The following is a 19,073-nucleotide window of genomic DNA, read 5'->3' as shown; positions in this document are numbered from 1 at the left end:
TTGAACGAATATAAGGAATCTTTTCACTTGTTCCACACATACAGCATATGTGATCTTCGTTTTAGGTATGATTTCCTAGGAAACTAGGAAACGATACTGATGTTGGATAGAATATGATAAATCGAATGAAAGCTGTTGTCGTATAAATGTTACATCAAACTCTAAACTCCGGATGAAGTTGTAACTCAACGATAGAAAAACTTTCGTCACAATTTCAGGATTCCCACAGATTGTATTTCACTTTGTTAAATTTTCCCATAACAACCAACCGAGCATTCGTTCTGTCAGGGCGAATGCCACCGAACAGTGGTTTTGCATGAAAGGAAACGGAAGTGATCCCCTCTTCTTCCATGCATCATATATTAAATTGTTCCATAACCACATTATGCTTTCACAGTTAACTAGCCAGTACACCTAGCACAACTTCAAAACCAATGATGGAAATTTTCTGTGGGGATGTTTAATTGAATCAAGTAATTCACAAACAATTTGTTTCTATTCCATTTTAAATTGAATTTACTGAAGCAACTTTCAAACTAAATAACCACCGATAAGACAGTTGAAGTAATTTGTTTATTTTCTCATATCCATCCACAGTTATCGACGACGAACAGTTGGTGCGGGACGTGGAATCCCGGATTCCCTCGCTGCCGATCGCCTACTGGAGCAAGCACAAAAATGCGGTCCAGAAGAAAGCTGCCTGCGCCAAGTACCCGTCGATCTTCGAGCTGGAATTCAACAACATCTACTGGCAGACGCTGCGCAGCTCGAACGGGACATTCCAGCTGTTCGGCGCGTACTACGACATCCGAAAACGCTCCCGCATCGGACCGGCGGTGCGCATTCTCGGTATGATCGATCGCATCGAGCCTAAGGTGAAGACCTTCTGTCAGCTTTGGTTCGATGGACAGAAGGAACCCTTCATCGTGAAAACGTTCGAGTACAAGTACATTTGGTTCAACAAGTGGGGCAATTACAAGCAGGGAATCTACCAGCCGTATCTTATCGCGTGTCAGATTCCAAAGCCGTTCCGTGGATTGGTACCGGCTTCGGTTTCTTTGGTCGAGAAGCAATGCGACACGGCAACCAACAATCTACGGGTGCTATACAATCGTCCTCTGGACGACAAGAAGAAGGGCTTCGCCGTTTGTGTGAAGGGTTTGGACTTCCTATATGATGACTTGTCAGTGCGGTTAGTGGAGTGGATCGAACTGCTAGGAATTCTAGGAGCGGATAAAATATTTTTCTACGAACTTCAAGTGCATCCCAACATATCCAAGGTGCTACGGTATTACGAGGAACAGGATCGGGTTCACGTGACTCCGTTGACCCTACCCGGAGGGCAACCGAACGTCCCGGGATTCCAACATTTGTTCCTATCGAAGAAGACAACTCACAAACGCCAAAATGAGCTGATTCCTTACAACGATTGCTTGTACAAGAACATGTATAAATACGAGTTCATCGCACTGCTGGACATAGACGAGGTGATAATGCCGAAACTCGACGAAGATCGCACCTGGCACGACCTGATGGAGCGAGTGGTAGAGAAGGGTATGAAGATCAAGAACGACACCTACCCAAGCTATAACGTACGGAATGTGTACTTCTTCGACCAGGATCAGCACGAACATGACTGGATAAAGGATACGCCTCGCTACATGCACATGTTGCAACACGTCCAACGGGCGAAGAACTACACCAAACCCAACCAATACATCAAATGTTTCCATAACCCGGAACGGGTCCTAACCCTGCACAACCACTTCCCAATCGCCTGCCTGGGAGGGGCCTGTCATTCGTACCCAATCAGTACCGATGACGCCCATCTGCAGCACTATCGTGCCGATTGCGTGCGAACGCTCAAGAAGAGCTGTGAGGAGTTCAAGGAGAACCAGGTCCGCGATACCACGATCTGGAAGTATAGGGACGAGCTGATCCAGCGTACGCGACGCACGCTGGACACGCTGGGCTTCTTCCGGCCATCGCTAACCACCGGGAGCGTAGGCCGCGGGAGGGACTCCCTCTACAAGCGGTGATTGTTGCAGAAGCTTCGGCGCATGTTTAATCTCTAGTTACGTTTGTTCATTTATTCGATTGACCAGCGTCGGCCCGATCCCAGTAGGTCTGCTTCAGGCACTTCTCCCTCCCTCACCGGCGACAACCAGGAGCGACAGTGTTGTGATTTGCGCCGATGAAATGACGCACGATTCCTAGTGTGTGTGTGTACGCGCGCAACGTAGCGAAAGAGTGTGTGAGAGAGAACGAGAAAGCTCAATCCGAATAAATGAACGATCGATTTGAAGTATAGGTGGAAGCACAATGTCATCATTAGCGATCAGAGACTCTTCCCAATATTATTAAAATTATTATTATTATTATTAGCATGATAAATTAGTGAAAAAGAACAGAGTAATTCTACTTAGGAAGTCAAAGTAATTTATATACATATGAATAGTGGAAATCGATTCAAAATCAATGTTTCTTGTCCCTTTTAGCAGAAGCGCGACGCTATGTGATTTCTAATTGCATATACTACCACTAATTCCTCTATTATTAATGGTTCAACGAGCCGAGTCGATATTAGCGTCGTGCGCCCGCCGCGTGTGAAGCTCACAGAGATAAATATCACTTGTTAGATGTGTATGTATTTATCAATCAACCTATTACGATTAGACAGTGTGCCTTTCTGTTAGCTCCTCTGTAATTTTAATTCGAGAGTGTCCGTCAGATTTTTCAGAAGCCTTTGAAGGTGTCAGCGAAAGATGTATGTGCATAATTATGTTGCAAACTAAGCAAAGGAACACATATACCGGTGGGAATTGAAAGACCGATAGGCCCGTATTCACTAGTTATGAAATTGTTTTTAATTATTTAGAAAACTTGCACATTAACTACACTCAAAATTCAATTTTTAAAACAAATCAATTCTTCGTCGACACGTTAGAATGATTTATGTTGTGTTGCTTATTTATTTTCGCAATTTGAACGGCTTCTGATTTTCGTTGTATGAAGTTCGAAAGAAAAACTTATTCAAAGGAAATCGTCCAAAATATGACTCACTGCATATCATATCTTCTAATATTTGCATTTTCAGTGACGTACATTTGAAGAAATTAAACAAAATTCGAAATTCACTATTATTTTTTATGTAAAAAAATCACTAGCTGCTATTCATTATTTCGAAACCAAAAGGTCGACTAATGGCTCGTATATTTTGAAATCCGTGCTGCTGAATTCATCGCAAAATCGTTCTTTACATTTGTTCGTGGCCTGAGTCAGGTGGATTGAATGCTGCACCGAATTCTTGACATTATTGACGTGGGACTACGTCTAACCGGAGTATATGGGGTGTAAAATGAAAACCTAAATGCAGATCATGCAGGAAAAAATGAAAGATTCCAAATGCTTATAACTCGAACATTTCTTATTGTATCGGAAAGATGTTTGCATCAATTGATAGGGAATATTCCTACGCATCTATCGCAATTAGTGATGTCTAAATTTTTCATTCATTCGATTATCGATTAATCGTTGGGGCATTTTCAATATTCGATTCATTCGAATAATTGTCTTTCAATATTCGATTAATCGAGCGAATATTTTTTTCTTGTAATAATCACGTATCATTCTGGTCGCGTGGTCTATCAGGTTTTGTCGATATTCCATTATTGTATAAAAAAATATGTTGGATAAAAAATTATATAGCCTAACTCTTAACCTAAAATGCAATAACCTTGAGAAAAATGCCTTCTTTCGTTAATCGCGATTACAGTGACAACTATTCGATGTATTCATATTTTTATTTTAAATTATCCGATACAAAACTACTCGATTATAATTTCAGATATTCGATTATTTGAATTAATCGAACGATTAACCGACGTCTCTAATCGCAATTAATAAAATGTTATAAACAATTAAACAATTGAATAACTGTAAAATGTTAGCCGTTATCAAAACGCCCTAACTATCTCGTTTTGATTGGCCCGATTTACGGTTTCCCCAACACAGCCATCATAACCAAGCAGCCTTGGGGAAATCGACATTAAAAAATCCATGAAAGTGTGGGGATTTTTGTTCTTACCGAAATGTGTTCCCTAACGAAGACTTCTAATCCATGTAGCGTGGGGAAATTGGCTTTGCAAATTCATGCAAGTCGGGGTTATTTTTGTTCCGAATGAAATGTGTTTCCCCAACACAGAATTCAGAACCAAGGTGTCTGGGGGAATTGGCATTGCAAATTCATGCAGGTCTGAGGTATTTTTGTTCCGACTGATGCAAACCGCGAGTACTTTTGTAATCGATTACCTTTGTGCAGGCTAGAATATGTTTCCTGAACACGGTATAAGTTAAAGTTGTTGATTCATGCATGCCGGAGGTACTTCTACATCCGCAAGTTTTTTTTTTTGCACTCCGAAAAGTTTTTTCCTAACACGGATTACAAAAACGGGCACGAACACAACGCTTTGGCTCGGTTATTCAAGATTGCATTGAAGGATATGCCTTCATATCTTCTACTCACTGAATTTCTGAAGTTCATCAAATCAAACAAATTCGCGGTTCGAGAAGTACGTACACTTGAGAGATGCAAACTCCAGAGGGAAATGTAAAAAAAAAATATCGTTTGATAATTATTGCGTTCACATATATCATCCTAGGCATCGTACCAAACGTAAAAAGACTGTCATTAAATTTACTTGTAACGAAGAACATAATTTATCACAATGCATGATTTAACCATACATGGCATTTATTCAATCTCTTTACTCACAAAGCAAATATATTGAATTCGGTTGAATTCGGAAATTGTTCCATTCAATCAAAAATGTAATCAATATAAATGATTGCTAAGTTAAGCTAGTCCCACGTCAACTTTGCGGTTATACCATAGATATAACCCACCAATTTTTCGTCCATATTTCAGTTCATTTCATTCAAGGACAGTTTTTATTGCTGTTTCAACCATGCTCTGAACGGAACAAACGACGAACAACGATGCAAAAATGACACCTTTCCTAAGAGATGCGTGCACAAAGTACTGTCGTCCCTATTTCAAAGTGAAACTACGTCTTAAAGGTTTGGACATCAGTAGTGACAAACGATGGTTGCTATTCAGAACGTGGATTGTTTGATCGCCAACACTCCTCCCTAATCCTCGATTCCTTCTGGTTCATGATTCCAGCTTGAACAAGTGGCTTGGTGAATCCATCAGCAGCTTGACAATCGTCTCGCCGAAGATTTTACCCAATAAATTTCGCCACCATAGCGCCTCTTGAATCGTCTTGGTTAACGCCATGTACTCTGCCGCACAAGATGATAAGGCTACCGTCGGCTGCTTCTTTACGTTCCACGAAATGGCGCCGCCTTGAAGCATGAATTCGTAGCCCGTTGTCGATCGATGTGTGTCTACCAGCCCTATTCTATATTCCGGCGGATTACCATTTCGTTCGAACCCGTCATTTCCCGATTTCGAACGTTTTGCTCATTTTAAAGTCCGAAGAGAAAAGAGATCGAACGAAACACATAAACAACTCAAACGGAATACAGAATGGAATTTTATCAAGTCGTTCGAAATATTTCGAATCGATCGAAATACAGAATAGGGGTGTACATCTCCCCATAAGTGCACCCGTGGCCGAGTGGTTAGCGTCTCACATTATCATGCACGGTGTTCAGGTTCGATTCCCGTTCTGGCCGGGGGATTTTTCGTCAGAGAAATTTCATTCGACACTGTGGTCACGTGTGTTCTAGAGCTTGCCCCTCGTAATACATTCAAGGCGTGTTATTTGGCTTAAGAAATCTCAACTAAGTATTAATAAATGACGCTAGTTAATGCATACGTTGAGACGGCAAAAGTTCCACAGGGAACGTTAACGCCATTCAAGAAGAATATCTCCTCCCAAATCTGCATCCATGAAACCTCGCATCTTCTCGTTGCTTTGCTTGCTATACCGCAGTCGATTGCCTGCCGTGCCCTTCAGCTATCGCAAAGTACTCTTCACTGCCTCCCAATGCTTTCGTCCTGGATTGCTACTGAACTGACTAAGAGCATCTTCATCTGCACTGCTTCTTCCGCATGCTGTAGTGACATGGATTTGTTCAACCACTCACTGGCTTCAAACGGCGTAGAGACAGGATGACAACTCGTCATATGGAACTCGCCCAGCACGTCCTCAATGTAGTTTTGTTGGTTTAGAGACAACTCTCCACGCTCTCGATTTCTATTTCTCCTAAGTCCCAGGCAAAACTTCGTTTGACCCAGATCCTTCATCTGGAATCGGATGCACAGGAAGATTTTCAATCGCTTCTTCAGGTTTGCGTTGTTTGTGAATATCAGAAAGTCATCCATATAGATAGTGAACAACATTCTGCCTCCATCAATGTTGTAATGCAGGCAGGGATCCACTCTCGATTGTTCCAGCCCACAATTCACGTATCGCCTCATCCAGCTGTTGATTCCAAACACGACTGGATTGCTTCAAGTCGTACAGCGCCTCCTGAAGTCGACACACCTTCATCCTGTTCTTCACAAATCCTTCTGACTGTTGCATATGGATTTCTTTGTTGTTCAGCTTCCCCTGCAAAAAAGTTGTGACCGACTGTAGGGAAACATTTTGACCAGTATGCGCGCTAATCTTTTTTGCTTGCTTGGTCGCTGTCGCTCCTGATCGCTGTGTCTCAACTGAAGCTGCGTTTCGGTTGCGATGGGAGCTCGATTTCCTCGTCGGCATCTTCAAAATCACTTTCAGAATTGCCGGTTTCGTTTACGGGTGCTTCGATAGTCACAATTGAATAATCGTCGTCTGGTTGTTCTGGATCCTGTGAGTTTCTAACCGCCTCATCATTACATTTTGCAACCGGCGAAGTACCACATGCTTCATCAAACGTTCCGTCCGAGAATTCGATCTCCAAAAACTGGTTCTAATCGTTCAGCTGTTACCACACCAGTTTGGCCCTCGATCTGGAACTTGACGTCACGACTGATGACGATGTCACCGTTCTCCGGATTGAACAATCTGTGGCCTTTCGTGTCCTCAGCATAACCAACAAATACGCATTTTATTGATTTGTGCTTCTTCCTTTCCTGCTTTGGCACATGCAACATGGCCTCTGACCCGTAAATCTTCAGGTGACCTACGAGAGGTTTCTTCCCTGTCCACGCCTCTTCCGGCGTCTTTCCGTCCAATGACCGCGTAGGGCTACGGTTTATTAGGTATACTGTCGAGTTTACCGCTTCAGCCAAGAACTTCTTTGGCAACCGTGCATCGTTCAGCATAGACCTCACCTTATCAAGAAACGTCCGGTTCATTCGCTCGGCAATGCCATTCTGCTCTAGCTGTATGGACAAGACTTCTGGTGTCGTATTCCATCTTGCTTCAGACTTGCCTTGAATCGAGTTGTTGCAGCAAACCAATTCGACGATAAACTCCATCATCTTGAAAAACGGTCTTCAGCTTGTTCCAGCGTTTTTCGCATCCATCACGAGACAGTAGTTTGTCTTATCAAGACTAAGGCAAATCGGCGACAGTGTCCCCATTTGTATGTCCTCATCCACGACTTCTCATTCCTTTGGCATCACTGCGCACCAGGAGCCCTCTCGGATTAATTTTATCTTCATGACAAACGCCCAGCACACATAATTCTCCCGGCCTTTGAGTTTTTCGATCGCCAGAGCCACACTGCTACCACCGGCTACACGAACCACTCTTGAATTCGCCGCACCGCTTCCAGTGTCTCCCGATCCGTTGCCTCCAGCACCTGGATTTATGTTCGCTTCTTGATTAAATCTTGATGAAGTCTTACTACTTCGAGAATCTTCTGTGAAAAATGTCTTCGAAATTTCCAGTTAATTTTCTGGGCCCATATCCTATAGCAAAGTGAAACAACGTCTTATAGGTTTGGACATTAGTAGTGGAATGAAAATTTTATTAACTCTAACTAACGATGGTTGCTATGCAGATCGTGGATTATTTAATCGCCAACAGCCAACAGTGAACAGCTCCGGAGCAGCTATCTGCCGATGCCGGTTCAAACTATGCCCGTCCTCGCGTCTCTGGTTAAAAGCGATTTCGAAGATTCTCTGCGACCGCTGCTTACATATATTTGATGATACATTCTGTGAAATATATAGGGGAGGTGTTAGTAAAACGGACAGTGGGGGTAATATGGACAGATGGTTGATTTCTATAGTTACATTTTGAATTTCAAGTTTTTGTTAACGAGAACCCATTCTACGTGTCATTCTATAACATTTAAACCTCCTTATGATAATGAACGCTTAGCAAAAGTGGAAAAGGGTACCAAAAATCGAAAATTATTCATGATTTCGGGTGTGGATGTAATTTTAGCAGCTTCGATATTAAGCATTTTGACTGGTTTAATTTCAAAATTCAGTGAATTGAATTACAATTGGTTATACAGGGGAACTTTGATGTAACGTACATTTCACTTTCAAAATTGTACGTTATATCGACTCCTAATAAAAAATCCAGGTACATAGCTTATATTGATTTATTGTGTTGCTATTTGGGTAAGATTAGTAAATAATGATGAAATAATTCAACTAGAAGATGGAGCCTACCTTTCTCATGATGTTTTCCTTCATAGTGTTGACTAAAACTTGATTCATTTAGAATCCGGAATCACCGAACCAGGCGGAAATTTTATTCCACGATCTCTTCATGTCTGCAGCATCTCGAGTCTCTTTGAGACAATTCTTTAGCTCTGCTTAACAATTGACCAATATTTTTCGATTGGGAAATGGGGGCAATTGGGAGGATTGAATAATTTTTCCATGTAATCGATCCCATTTTCACGGAACAACTGAAGCACCTCTCGACTGTAGTGACAACTTGCCAATGCTAGTCAAAACTCCACCGGACGTTTCTGCAGGCATTCTCTGCTATACATTTTCGAATCCATGGTTATATTTGTGACGATTATCTTAGTTTTCTGTCCACAGCTGCAAATCCCTTGCCAAACCAATTTATCAGCGAAAAGGAGCCTCAGTTTACTGGGAACATTTCCTCTAGCAGTAGTCTTATAGAATTTTCGGCCTGAGAGCGGTCCAAAACTCATCGTTACGTACGTTTTGTCATCCATAAGCATACATCCTTCGTACTTCTTCAAAACCTTGTTGTACAATTTTCGAAGGCGTCTTTCGGCCACCAGATTTTGCATCAGCGTCCTGTTTGATTGCTTGCAGGAACATAAATTATGATAACCTTCTCACATATTGATTCTCTGGATAAGAGTAAGAGTTGTGTACGTGGCGATGTCGTAGCCCGAGAGTTCCGGGTTTGCGTTAATTGTCTCAATATCTTCAATCTTAGCTTCCGATCGTATGTTCCACGCGTCCTCGGATCCATCGAAACAACAGTTGCTTCTTCTTCTTGAATGGCGTTAACGTTCCCTGTGGAACTTTTGCCGTCTCAACGTATGTATTAACTAGCTTCATTGATTAATACTTAGATGAGATTTCTTAAGCCAAATAACACGCCTTGAATGTATTCCGAGGGGCAAGCTCTAGAATACGCGTGACCACAGTGCAAGTCGAAGGAAATTTCTCTGACGAAAAATCCCCCGACCAGAACGGGAATCGAACCCGAACACCCGGCATGATAATGTGAGACGCTAACCACTCGGCCACGGGTGCACAAACAACAGTTGCACGTTCACGAAAACTTTTCAATACATCATACACTATCAATTTAGCCACTCTTAGCGATTTCGCGATTTTACTATCTGACCTTACCCGGCCTTCAATGTGGGTGTCCAAAATAATTTTTCTCTCGGCATCCATCCTGCACAGTTAAACCGAAATTTTCACCGTCGAAAGATATAGGTTTTGCAAACAATTTTCTGTAAAAAGATTCGAGGTACGCCTACTCCGATCGCTGCTATAAAATGAACAGTGATTGCGAATTCTAACTGAATCAAACCTCAAGGGTAGATAGATAAAATGATCGCTTATACTTTTTTTCTTCAGCACAAGTGTTCAAGCCATATTGCAGGGCATGTTTGCATTACAATGAATTACAATGCTTATTTCATATGAGAGTCCAGATTATGGCCTATGGTTTTAGACATGATTCTCAATTCTCAATTCTCACTCCCGAAATTTTTCCGAAACGAAAGCAAAGTACCGAAGCAGCCTAAAGTGCTGAAAGTCATTATAATACAAAAAGAAAAAAATAGGGAGCCTCTACCCAGGCCACTAAGTGACCTTTGTTGAACCTGTGAGATTGACTGGAAACTCTCAGTACCTATTCCGAAATGATTTTTTACGCATTGAAAATGTGTACGTTATATCGAATGACATTTTATCGGAGGTACGTTATATCGAAGTTCCCTTTGATGCATTTCGAAATGTCGATTCTGATTTCTATTTCAGTTCATCACGCGTATATGGTGACCTGGAAAGTTTAATTACAATTTTTTTCCAGTTTTTGTGTTTTTTAAATTTTATTTTTATTTCAGTCTTACGAAACGAGCGATCTAAGACTGCTCATTCATAGACAGTTAAGAGAATTTATCGTTCTTGGTAAAAACTCGACTATTCTTACATTTTTTTACAAATTTAATTGATTGGATAATCATGTTTCCGGATCATAGGTGCAGCTCCAAACATTCCCGAACGTATGCATCGACAGTCAATAAATCAATTGTCACAAATGGCATTGAAAGCATCATATTACTTACCAGAGCATAACCTTTTTGCAGAAATTTTCCGTAAAAATGAACTTATCAGCATCGTCAAAGATTTGGCCTAGAGGCGAATGAACTGAGAAGCTTGAAGCCTCTTAAAGCCAAAAAAAAGAACAAAGATTTGGTCATCACGGACGGTGTAGAATTAGTCATGATCATAATCAAAGAATTCATCATCCGTAATCCATACCGATCTCTCTTCCATTGGTTTGCGAGATACGACTTGTTTTGCGCTTGATTTTGACTTTTCCTGTATCAGAGAAAGTCCTTTTTTTTCTTCAATGGCATTCACATATTTGAAAATGTTTGCCTTATCAACATTTTGTTACAACTTGATCCAGATTTCGTTGCAAAATAAAACGTTTCAATTGTATTTTAGTGGCAAGATGCGCATGAAAATTTTATTAATATCTAGTTCTCGTTTATCCGATCAAGAAATTATATATCAAAGATATAAAATGACACAGAAACATATATTTAGTACAGAAGAAATATGCATTACAAATTGGATGAAGTTTTATTCGCGATTTAATAAAGTTATGGGAACCCTAGTTCAAATCAAGGCGCCTAGAAGTATATCCTAAGGTGAGGCCGTTTCGTCACTAAGTTGGTTAGGGGGGCGGTATATAGAAACAGTACGGAAGAAAGCAGAAGGGGAATTAGTTGCTTGAAGCGTGTAAGAGACAGACTGATAACGAGCGAGTTGGGCACTAGCGTATTGTGTTTTGTTTACAAACAAAACACAGTAGACTTCCAAGATGGCTGAAGAGTGGTTTTAGCAGTTTGGCCCATCTTAGGATATACTTCTAGGCGCCTTGGTTCAAATCAACGCGGTACTTTGATTTATTGGGTGAAAATTACGAAAAGAAAATCAATTAAACCACATGAAAGGCTCAGTCGTATAGCAAGCTCATTTATGAATAGCTTTTCATAATTATAAAAAAAATAATCCTGTTAAATTTTCGTTTGAGAATCGCATAGCTATGAACTACATTGCTGGATAGTTTCATACTATAGCGTAAATTATACCCAGAACATGATGATTTATATTTATCTTCCTAATACTCTCTCCAAAGCACAAGCTTTAGGAAATTTCTCCGCAGTGAATAAGAGATTTGAAATGGGAACTCTATTTATCCCTAGTGAATACGGGCCTTCGACATTTTTTCCCAGCCGATGAAATCAAAAAACTAAACACCACACACATACACATACACATACACAGTACTCGTATTGTTCCTATGTCGCATATGTTGCTTGTTTCACTCGATTCACATGTCTGCCGCAGCATCTACCTTCCGCGCGCTGTTTGTTGTTTCACTTAAGGATACCGTGGCGCCCAATGTATAGTCATAGCTTTAGAGATGATATTTGTTTATTACTAGTTATGGAACATTTTTCACGCCCGCGAATAAAAGGAAATACAGAGATAGAGAGAGAAAATACCGTTTAAACTCGTTGAAACCTCGTCACTTTTTCAATCGAATATCATCACAAATAGTGAAACGGGAATGCATCACAAAAAAAAAAAAACAATAATTATTGGCCAGAGGGACAGAGAAATCAGAAACCAGTCGCCTCCCACAATGATTGTAGAAGCGGACGAAATAGTTGATGGAAGCTGGCAGGAATTAAAGTTGAATCAATTTTGTGCTGTAAAGATAGATTACTCCATTTTAGGCATAGCTTAACCCGATATAGGAGATCTAATTTTTTAAACCCTACGGCAATAGACAAAAATTTATTAAAATAAAGGAGAGATAAAACTTTAGCTAGGATGTTCTAATGTAGCATATTCGTATTCTGTATATAATAAAGACTGAACCAGAGTTGTATGAGAAAGATGAAACGAAAGGCTCCGCAGGGGAGCGATCAAGGAAGATGATGAATGCGGTTCCAATTTAGCGATTCTGTAACTAGCAGCTGTGCAGTCATAATTTTCTCACGGTTTGTGTCGTTCTCGCTGAAATTGGCGAACAAAATTACCGAACTTCCGAATCAACCTCGTTCCGAGGTGCCCTCCGATGTGCACACGAGCGCAGCACTCCATATTACTTGTTAAGTTTAGCTTTCACACCACTGAAAACTCAATACTTAATTTGTACACAAACCCAGTACAAGTGTTCATCTTTTATACGAATCGTAACTACCTATCAATAATTAAATATAAATAGTTATTTGATTTTTGTTTTCGCAACTATGATGAGACATACTAATACGTATCACTATATAAATATATTTTTTTCCAAAACCATAAATTGTACAGTAAAGAAGATTTCCACAGGCGAATTGGAATGCCGAAACCGAAAGTTTACGCTAGCAAAACAGAGCAGAAACACAAATTCTGGTCCTATGTTGTGAATGATGAACGAAGTGAAATAAACTCATACATTTCCGAATTGTACGTTAATTGTTTTATTTTCTCTATCAACGGAAAGAAACACCAGTTTGGGTTCAATATAAAAATTGTCTTTTCCACAAATACGAAAATTTAAATAAATACATCTTTCTTGCTTATTGCTAAATGCTTGAATTTAATAGCCAGTGCGCTTAATTTTAATTTGTAATGTTCATGCATGGGAATCATTTTACATATCAGTTCTTTCTCGGATACACCCAAGGTAAAGCCTGCTCTAACATTTCCGAAGGCCTGTCTTCTGAGATTCTCAATCGTTTGTTGATGTTCTAGTTTCTCAAGATCATTTTTGTCCAGATAACGTAGCTCAGTTTCAGGTCTTGGTGATTCGATGCTATTGTGATTGTATTATCCAACTAGCTGACCCGACGAACTTCGTCCCGCCCAAAATAGATTTTTTTATTTGAATACTTTCAAACATCCACGTTTTCTTACTAAGTGAACGTTAGTGAGTCCAATCACTGAACTCTTCATTGATTGATTACCCTTTGACCCTTTACAATTTCCTTTTACTATAAATTGTCTAGTACTTCTACAAAAATTCGTTCTTACAATATACTTTTTTTTTCAGACACAATTCTCGTTCAAGATTCAAATAACATGTTTCTTCGTTGCATGGAATACATGTTTGATACAGAGAATAGTACAAAATAAAAACAGCTCGAATCGGACCATTCCTTCCTCGGGTTTAGGGCACACTAACACATTTGGCCTTCCATTTTTGTTTATATAGATAGAAGATATAGGAATGCGTTATTCCGTCTGAAAATCCTTTTCCACTTTCGAACAAAAATCAATTTCGTTAGCGCCAACATCAAATGGGCTAACAACGCTTAGCTAATTGTAGAACAAATGGGTATTCAATTTTCCGATTTTTCTCTCCGCTATATTGATCTACGGGAAGAGACGAATACAAAAAAAATAAAAAAGGCTAAAATCGGACCATCCCTTCTTCGGATTTTCCGCTTATCAACAGATTTTGCCTTACATTTTTATTTATATAGATTTCTTCTTCCACTCCAAACTTCTTAAAACGATTTTATTCTTTCATTTTATTGTTGCGACTTCACGCTTTACTGGGTTACAAATGCTGTTATGGCAAACACTGTATACTGGTTATGTCTCTACTTGTACGGTTCCCCATTGCGCAAAGCAAAGTAAAGCTGTGACCAGTGTTGCCAAACGTTCAGATTTATCTGGAATGGTAAAGTAAATGATTTTGGTTTGTCCAGTCGAAAATATGATCATGGTTTGTCCACTTTTTTGAATGCTCTAATTTAGCACACCTTTGTCAAATCAGGTATTCGAATGTTTCAAAACATATGCATAAAATTGTCTATTTCATGATTTACAGTAGTTTTATAGTATACTAGCTGACCCGGCAAACTTCGTCTCGCCCAAAATTTATGTTTCGTTATCACATCCACGTTTTCTTACTAAGCGCACGTTCATGGGTCCAGAACCATCATAGGAACGTTTCGTGTCCCCTAAAACCTCCACATGACAAATATGGCTCAATTTGCTTGATTAGTTCTTGAGTTATGCAGAAATTTGTGTTTCATTTGTATGGCAAATCTGTACATCTGCGCTTACAAGTATTGTAAACATCATTCTTGCACACCATTTATATCAGATTTACATAGCTAAACCATTAAACTAACGCATTTTGATGAACTCTATTCTGATCGTGAGTTGTCCAATTCAATAATGTTGTTTTGTCCACATGATTTCTATGGCAACCGCTTTGCGTGCTGCAGTTTGTTTATTGTGTCCTTCGCGCATAGCAGAAATAAAGTTTTTCTGTGTTGAGTGTGTTGAAGGTAACACTTTTAAAATGCCCAACAAAAGGCAATATTCTGAAGAAAGCTTAAATTATGAATAAATCAATATGATGACAGTAAACTCAAGCAATGATAAATGCAACATCTACTTGAGAATTCGAATGTTTTCATTCAAAAATGTTGATTTCTAAAACCGGACAAACCATGATCAGTGGTGGTCAAACCATGATCATAATTTCTCTTTGAGGAAAATCGTTAAACAAACATAGAAATTTGAATAATTTCAACGCCTTACTGTAGTATTAGCAACTAGAGACTTGGGGCTTTTCAACAATCCCAAACTCGTATCCATTATATGTGATTTTCATGAAGAAAAATCGATTTGCATTTACTAGTTGCATAAAAACATCCCAAATCGGACAAACCAAGATCATTTACCCTATATAGATTTGGTAAATTGAAGCTTGATATCATGATTAAGCATTATTGATTGAGAGAAAACAAGTGTAGCTCAGTGTACAATGTGGCATTTTTTGTTTAGACCTTATTGGTTTGGAAATATTAGGGGATTTGCTTAGAGGATCCAAATTCCCCCCATTTCCGCTACCAAGTTTGAACAAAACCGAAGAGGGTTGCGCCAAAATTTGCTGTTTTTAGGCTGATTTGGCGTGGGATTGCTCTATAGTGGAACGTGTTATTCGGGCACCCTTGATCCCACATCTAGGCATTTATAGTCTTGTTGTAACGAAAACCTGATGTTCTCGCCCGTTCTCGGATAGGAAGCTTGAGAGAAAATAAATTAACGAAAATGAACTTGAACTTGATTAGAACATCTCTTCGTACTTCAAGTTTTTTTTCCAGAAGTAATATCTTCGAACTCTGTCTTGGGATCGTGGCGTCACTTCCGAGCGCATCTTTGGCTACTAGATTCTGCTCCAATAGCCTCCTCATAGACGGACTCTCTCTTGTAGGATTTCCAAAATAAAATGAATCATGTCGAATTCAGTATCGAATATTGTATAGTTTCAAACAAAATTACTATCAAAATATTCTTGACCGGATAGAAGAACCACTATGACGTTTAGCTCCTCGAAGAACAGATGCATCGAAATTATCAACTCAATCAACTTGAACCACTAAGTGACATTATGGGTTAAGACAAGCACAACGCTATTTCAATATTCATTGATCAAAATTTATCAATAATATTCAGAATGACAAGAACGAACGAACGTGATGAATTATAAAGACTTAAATCAGGATGACAGGGTTCGCTGAATCAAGCGCTCATGAAATTTGTTGGTGGTGCTAGAATTAGAACATTTATGAATGAAAAATCGTACGAAAACGATTTACAAACAGAAATTTCGACCGCTATTTCTGAGGAGAGTGTGTCGTATATAAAGTTGACAACAATTCTAACCCACATAAATACAATCACTAATAGCATTTCGAATCATTCGAACGTCTAAGCTGGCTCTTGACCATCCGCTCGCTGGGGCTTCTCCCATATATTCACAATGCTACTCTGCCACTCCGAACACCAATCAGGCATATTCTCGACGAACCCTCTACCCTAATTGACCTCTCTTTCCCAAAACGGATTGAGCTCTCATTACAGGTCGCAAACGTAGCTGCAATGACTCCGAACGCTGTCCTTCTTTAGTAGTACCTGGAAGGACCCCTTTCTCTGTGGCGTTCTCAGCGATACCGATTCTGTGGCAGCGGTTTTCATCCCAGTAGTGCCCACGCTGAGACATGGTTTGAGCTGCAGACGTTCCCTTCCGCTGACGACCAGTGTGGTTTGGGGTGGCCCCGCCCCGGTCATTGAGCCGGCTTCAATCATAGTCAGAGTCGAGTCGGTTAGCGCTGTCAGGGTGGATGACGCGGGCGACCCCGGCGGAGACCCCGCTGACGCAAAGAAGTGATCTTTTCGTGGTGCATGGTGATGCTGCAGCTGCTGGTGCTGATTATGGTGATGAAGATTCTGCTGAATGGGTAGAAAACAATGACGATGATTACGATGGTCCAGATTGGCTGCCACACCGGCACGGCGGCGTGGATGAGACACCGTATGCCGCCGGCCGATCTCCGAGGACGTTTGCTATTTGAACTCGTACACCTTCGTGTTAGCCGAGAGGCGCTCCTGTGGACAATACAAGAAATTTTGGCAACAGATTAGAATTACTGAAAGATACTCATCTCACGCAGAAACTGTTAACACCTCATCTGTCAAAACGAATCAATGTCGGAACACATGACGAAACTCAAAACACCATCTAGCAGCTAATTAAAGCCCGCGAACAACAAAACAAACACTCACCCTTCGCTGCAGCAACCGCTTGCTTCCGCCGTTGCTGGACGTAAATTGGGCGAGACTGTTCCTGGTGGGCGCCGAGAGGTGGGTGGGAGGAAATGGTGCAAAGAAAATGAAAGCAAAAAAAACAACAATATGAAAAATGATTGGTCAGAGATTTAGGCGAATATTGTTGGGGTTTTCTAGCTAGAAGAGACGAAAAATTGATGGAAAATTAATGAGTTTTTCATTGCTGGCTGTGCTTATTATGTTACCAGCAATTCTGCTTCCTTTATCTGGATGGGCCAAAGGAGATCCATTCAGCTTCTGATTTTTGGACTCAACAGAAATATGGTATCTCCACTGGGAATGAAATATTAAAACCCGAAATAGGGATCGCACCCTCACTCATCGTAGCGACTATAATTCCATTAATTATCGTTTCCATGCAAATGTGACGGCCAAAATACGTCAAAACAAACCAACAGGTTCTACAATGACACGCAGCATGGCCATGCTTTGAACGGATTCTTTAGCCAAAATTACAGCTATTACTTGTCACAACGCATAATGACAAATTCGGTTGATTTACGATGTCAATAATAAATCAAACGCAAAAGCAAAACACGGGTGGGGTACAACAACTTGTCCAGATTAAAGTACAACTACTGATTATCGTATGACTTTTGAATCCAAACCCGAATCTCAGAAGCAGACTTAGATGGACTGCGTTCTATCAGGATCATTTGGCTTCGGGCCGTACGGGGAATTACGTTTTTGGGAACGTTGGAGATGTAATTTTGCTGATAGGTGCAGACAAACCACTTGGCTATTCGATAAGTTATTCAAATGGACAGCCCTTGATGTAGTTCTACCCGTCTTATTTTTCGCTTAAGGATGTTCAAGATTGCTCGACTCGTAGCCCCCGGATGGGGTTGGTAATTATGTGAGTTTTTTCCGTGACCTCGGCTTTGCCCTGCGATCTCCCGTGCCGTGAAGTAAAGTCGCAGTCGTGATCATTCGCCATTTTCCTCATTAGGCGCACTGGATTCGCCTGAGTATTCTATTTTATGGCAGCGATAACCCTCGGAATCCGAGCTGACCTCGGACGATCTATGGCCACCTTTGCGAATAAATACCCTTTTCACGCCGATTGAAATGCCTTTTTGAGACATTTGAGAGTGGGACAATCACGAATACGCTGCCACTACGTCATGGTGCCACAGTCACACTGAGGAAAATCGTTTTTTTGACGTGGGACTACGTCTAACCGGAGTATATGGGGGGTGAAATGAAAACCTAAACACAGAACATGTAGGAAAAAATGAAAGATTCCGAATAACTCGAACATTTCTTACTGGATCGGAAAGATGTTTGCATCAATTGATAGGGAATATTTCTACGCTTCTATCGCAATCAATAAAATGTTATTTTTCATTAGATTAACAATTGAAAAACTGTAAAATGTTGAGCGATATCTAAACACCCTAACGTTTTGATTGATCCGATTTACAGTTTCCCTAACACAGCCATCTAAACCAAGCAGCCTTGAAGAAATCGCCATTGCAAATACATGCAGGTCAGGGGTATATTTGTTTCCACTGAAATGTGTTTCCCCAACACAACCTTCAGAACCAAGGTGTCTGAACTGGCATTGCAAATTCATGGGTTTTGGTTTGGTTTTTGATAATAGAGATTTTAAACTTTTTCAGTTCATTCATCTCTATCCGTGAGAAAGGCCCTTGGAAAAACTTTACTTTACTCCTGATCTACACCACCACTCTCATTGCATTGAGAGAGGCACTCGATCCCTCGTTGTTCAGCTCGTCCAGCAACGATTTGGTCCAGTCGGTGTCCACACAAAGAATGA

At 40.4% G+C, this 19,073-nt stretch overlaps 2 protein-coding genes across 8 annotated transcripts in view; one reads left to right on the top strand and one right to left on the bottom strand.

Moving 5' to 3' along the window:
• The window catches only part of LOC129774891 (uncharacterized), a 531,717-nt gene extending 518,603 nt beyond the window's left edge, over positions 1 to 13,114 (top strand). For all 6 annotated transcript variants that reach the window (XM_055778944.1, XM_055778941.1, XM_055778943.1 and 3 more), the window contains one exon: positions 598 to 13,114. In XM_055778944.1, coding sequence (XP_055634919.1) covers positions 598 to 2,039 — 1,442 coding nt within the window. In that variant the 3' untranslated portion in view covers positions 2,040 to 13,114. The remainder of the gene's footprint in view (positions 1 to 597) is intronic.
• LOC129774886 (relaxin receptor 2-like) overlaps positions 13,113 to 19,073 on the bottom strand; it is a 113,920-nt gene continuing 107,959 nt past the window's right edge. The window contains exons 18-19 of one of the 2 annotated variants that reach the window (XM_055778933.1): positions 17,231 to 17,291; positions 13,113 to 17,053 (exon numbers count right to left, since the gene is read on the bottom strand). In XM_055778933.1, coding sequence (XP_055634908.1) covers positions 16,780 to 17,053; positions 17,231 to 17,291 — 335 coding nt within the window. In that variant the 3' untranslated portion in view covers positions 13,113 to 16,779. The remainder of the gene's footprint in view (positions 17,054 to 17,230; positions 17,292 to 19,073) is intronic. The other variant, XM_055778934.1, reaches the window with a different exon arrangement.

The sequence above is a fragment of the Toxorhynchites rutilus genome, chromosome 3 (genome assembly GCF_029784135.1).
Source record: "Toxorhynchites rutilus septentrionalis strain SRP chromosome 3, ASM2978413v1, whole genome shotgun sequence".
In the NCBI taxonomy this organism is placed as follows: domain Eukaryota; kingdom Metazoa; phylum Arthropoda; class Insecta; order Diptera; family Culicidae; genus Toxorhynchites; species Toxorhynchites rutilus.
This window is presented reverse-complemented; position numbering and strand designations above follow the sequence as displayed.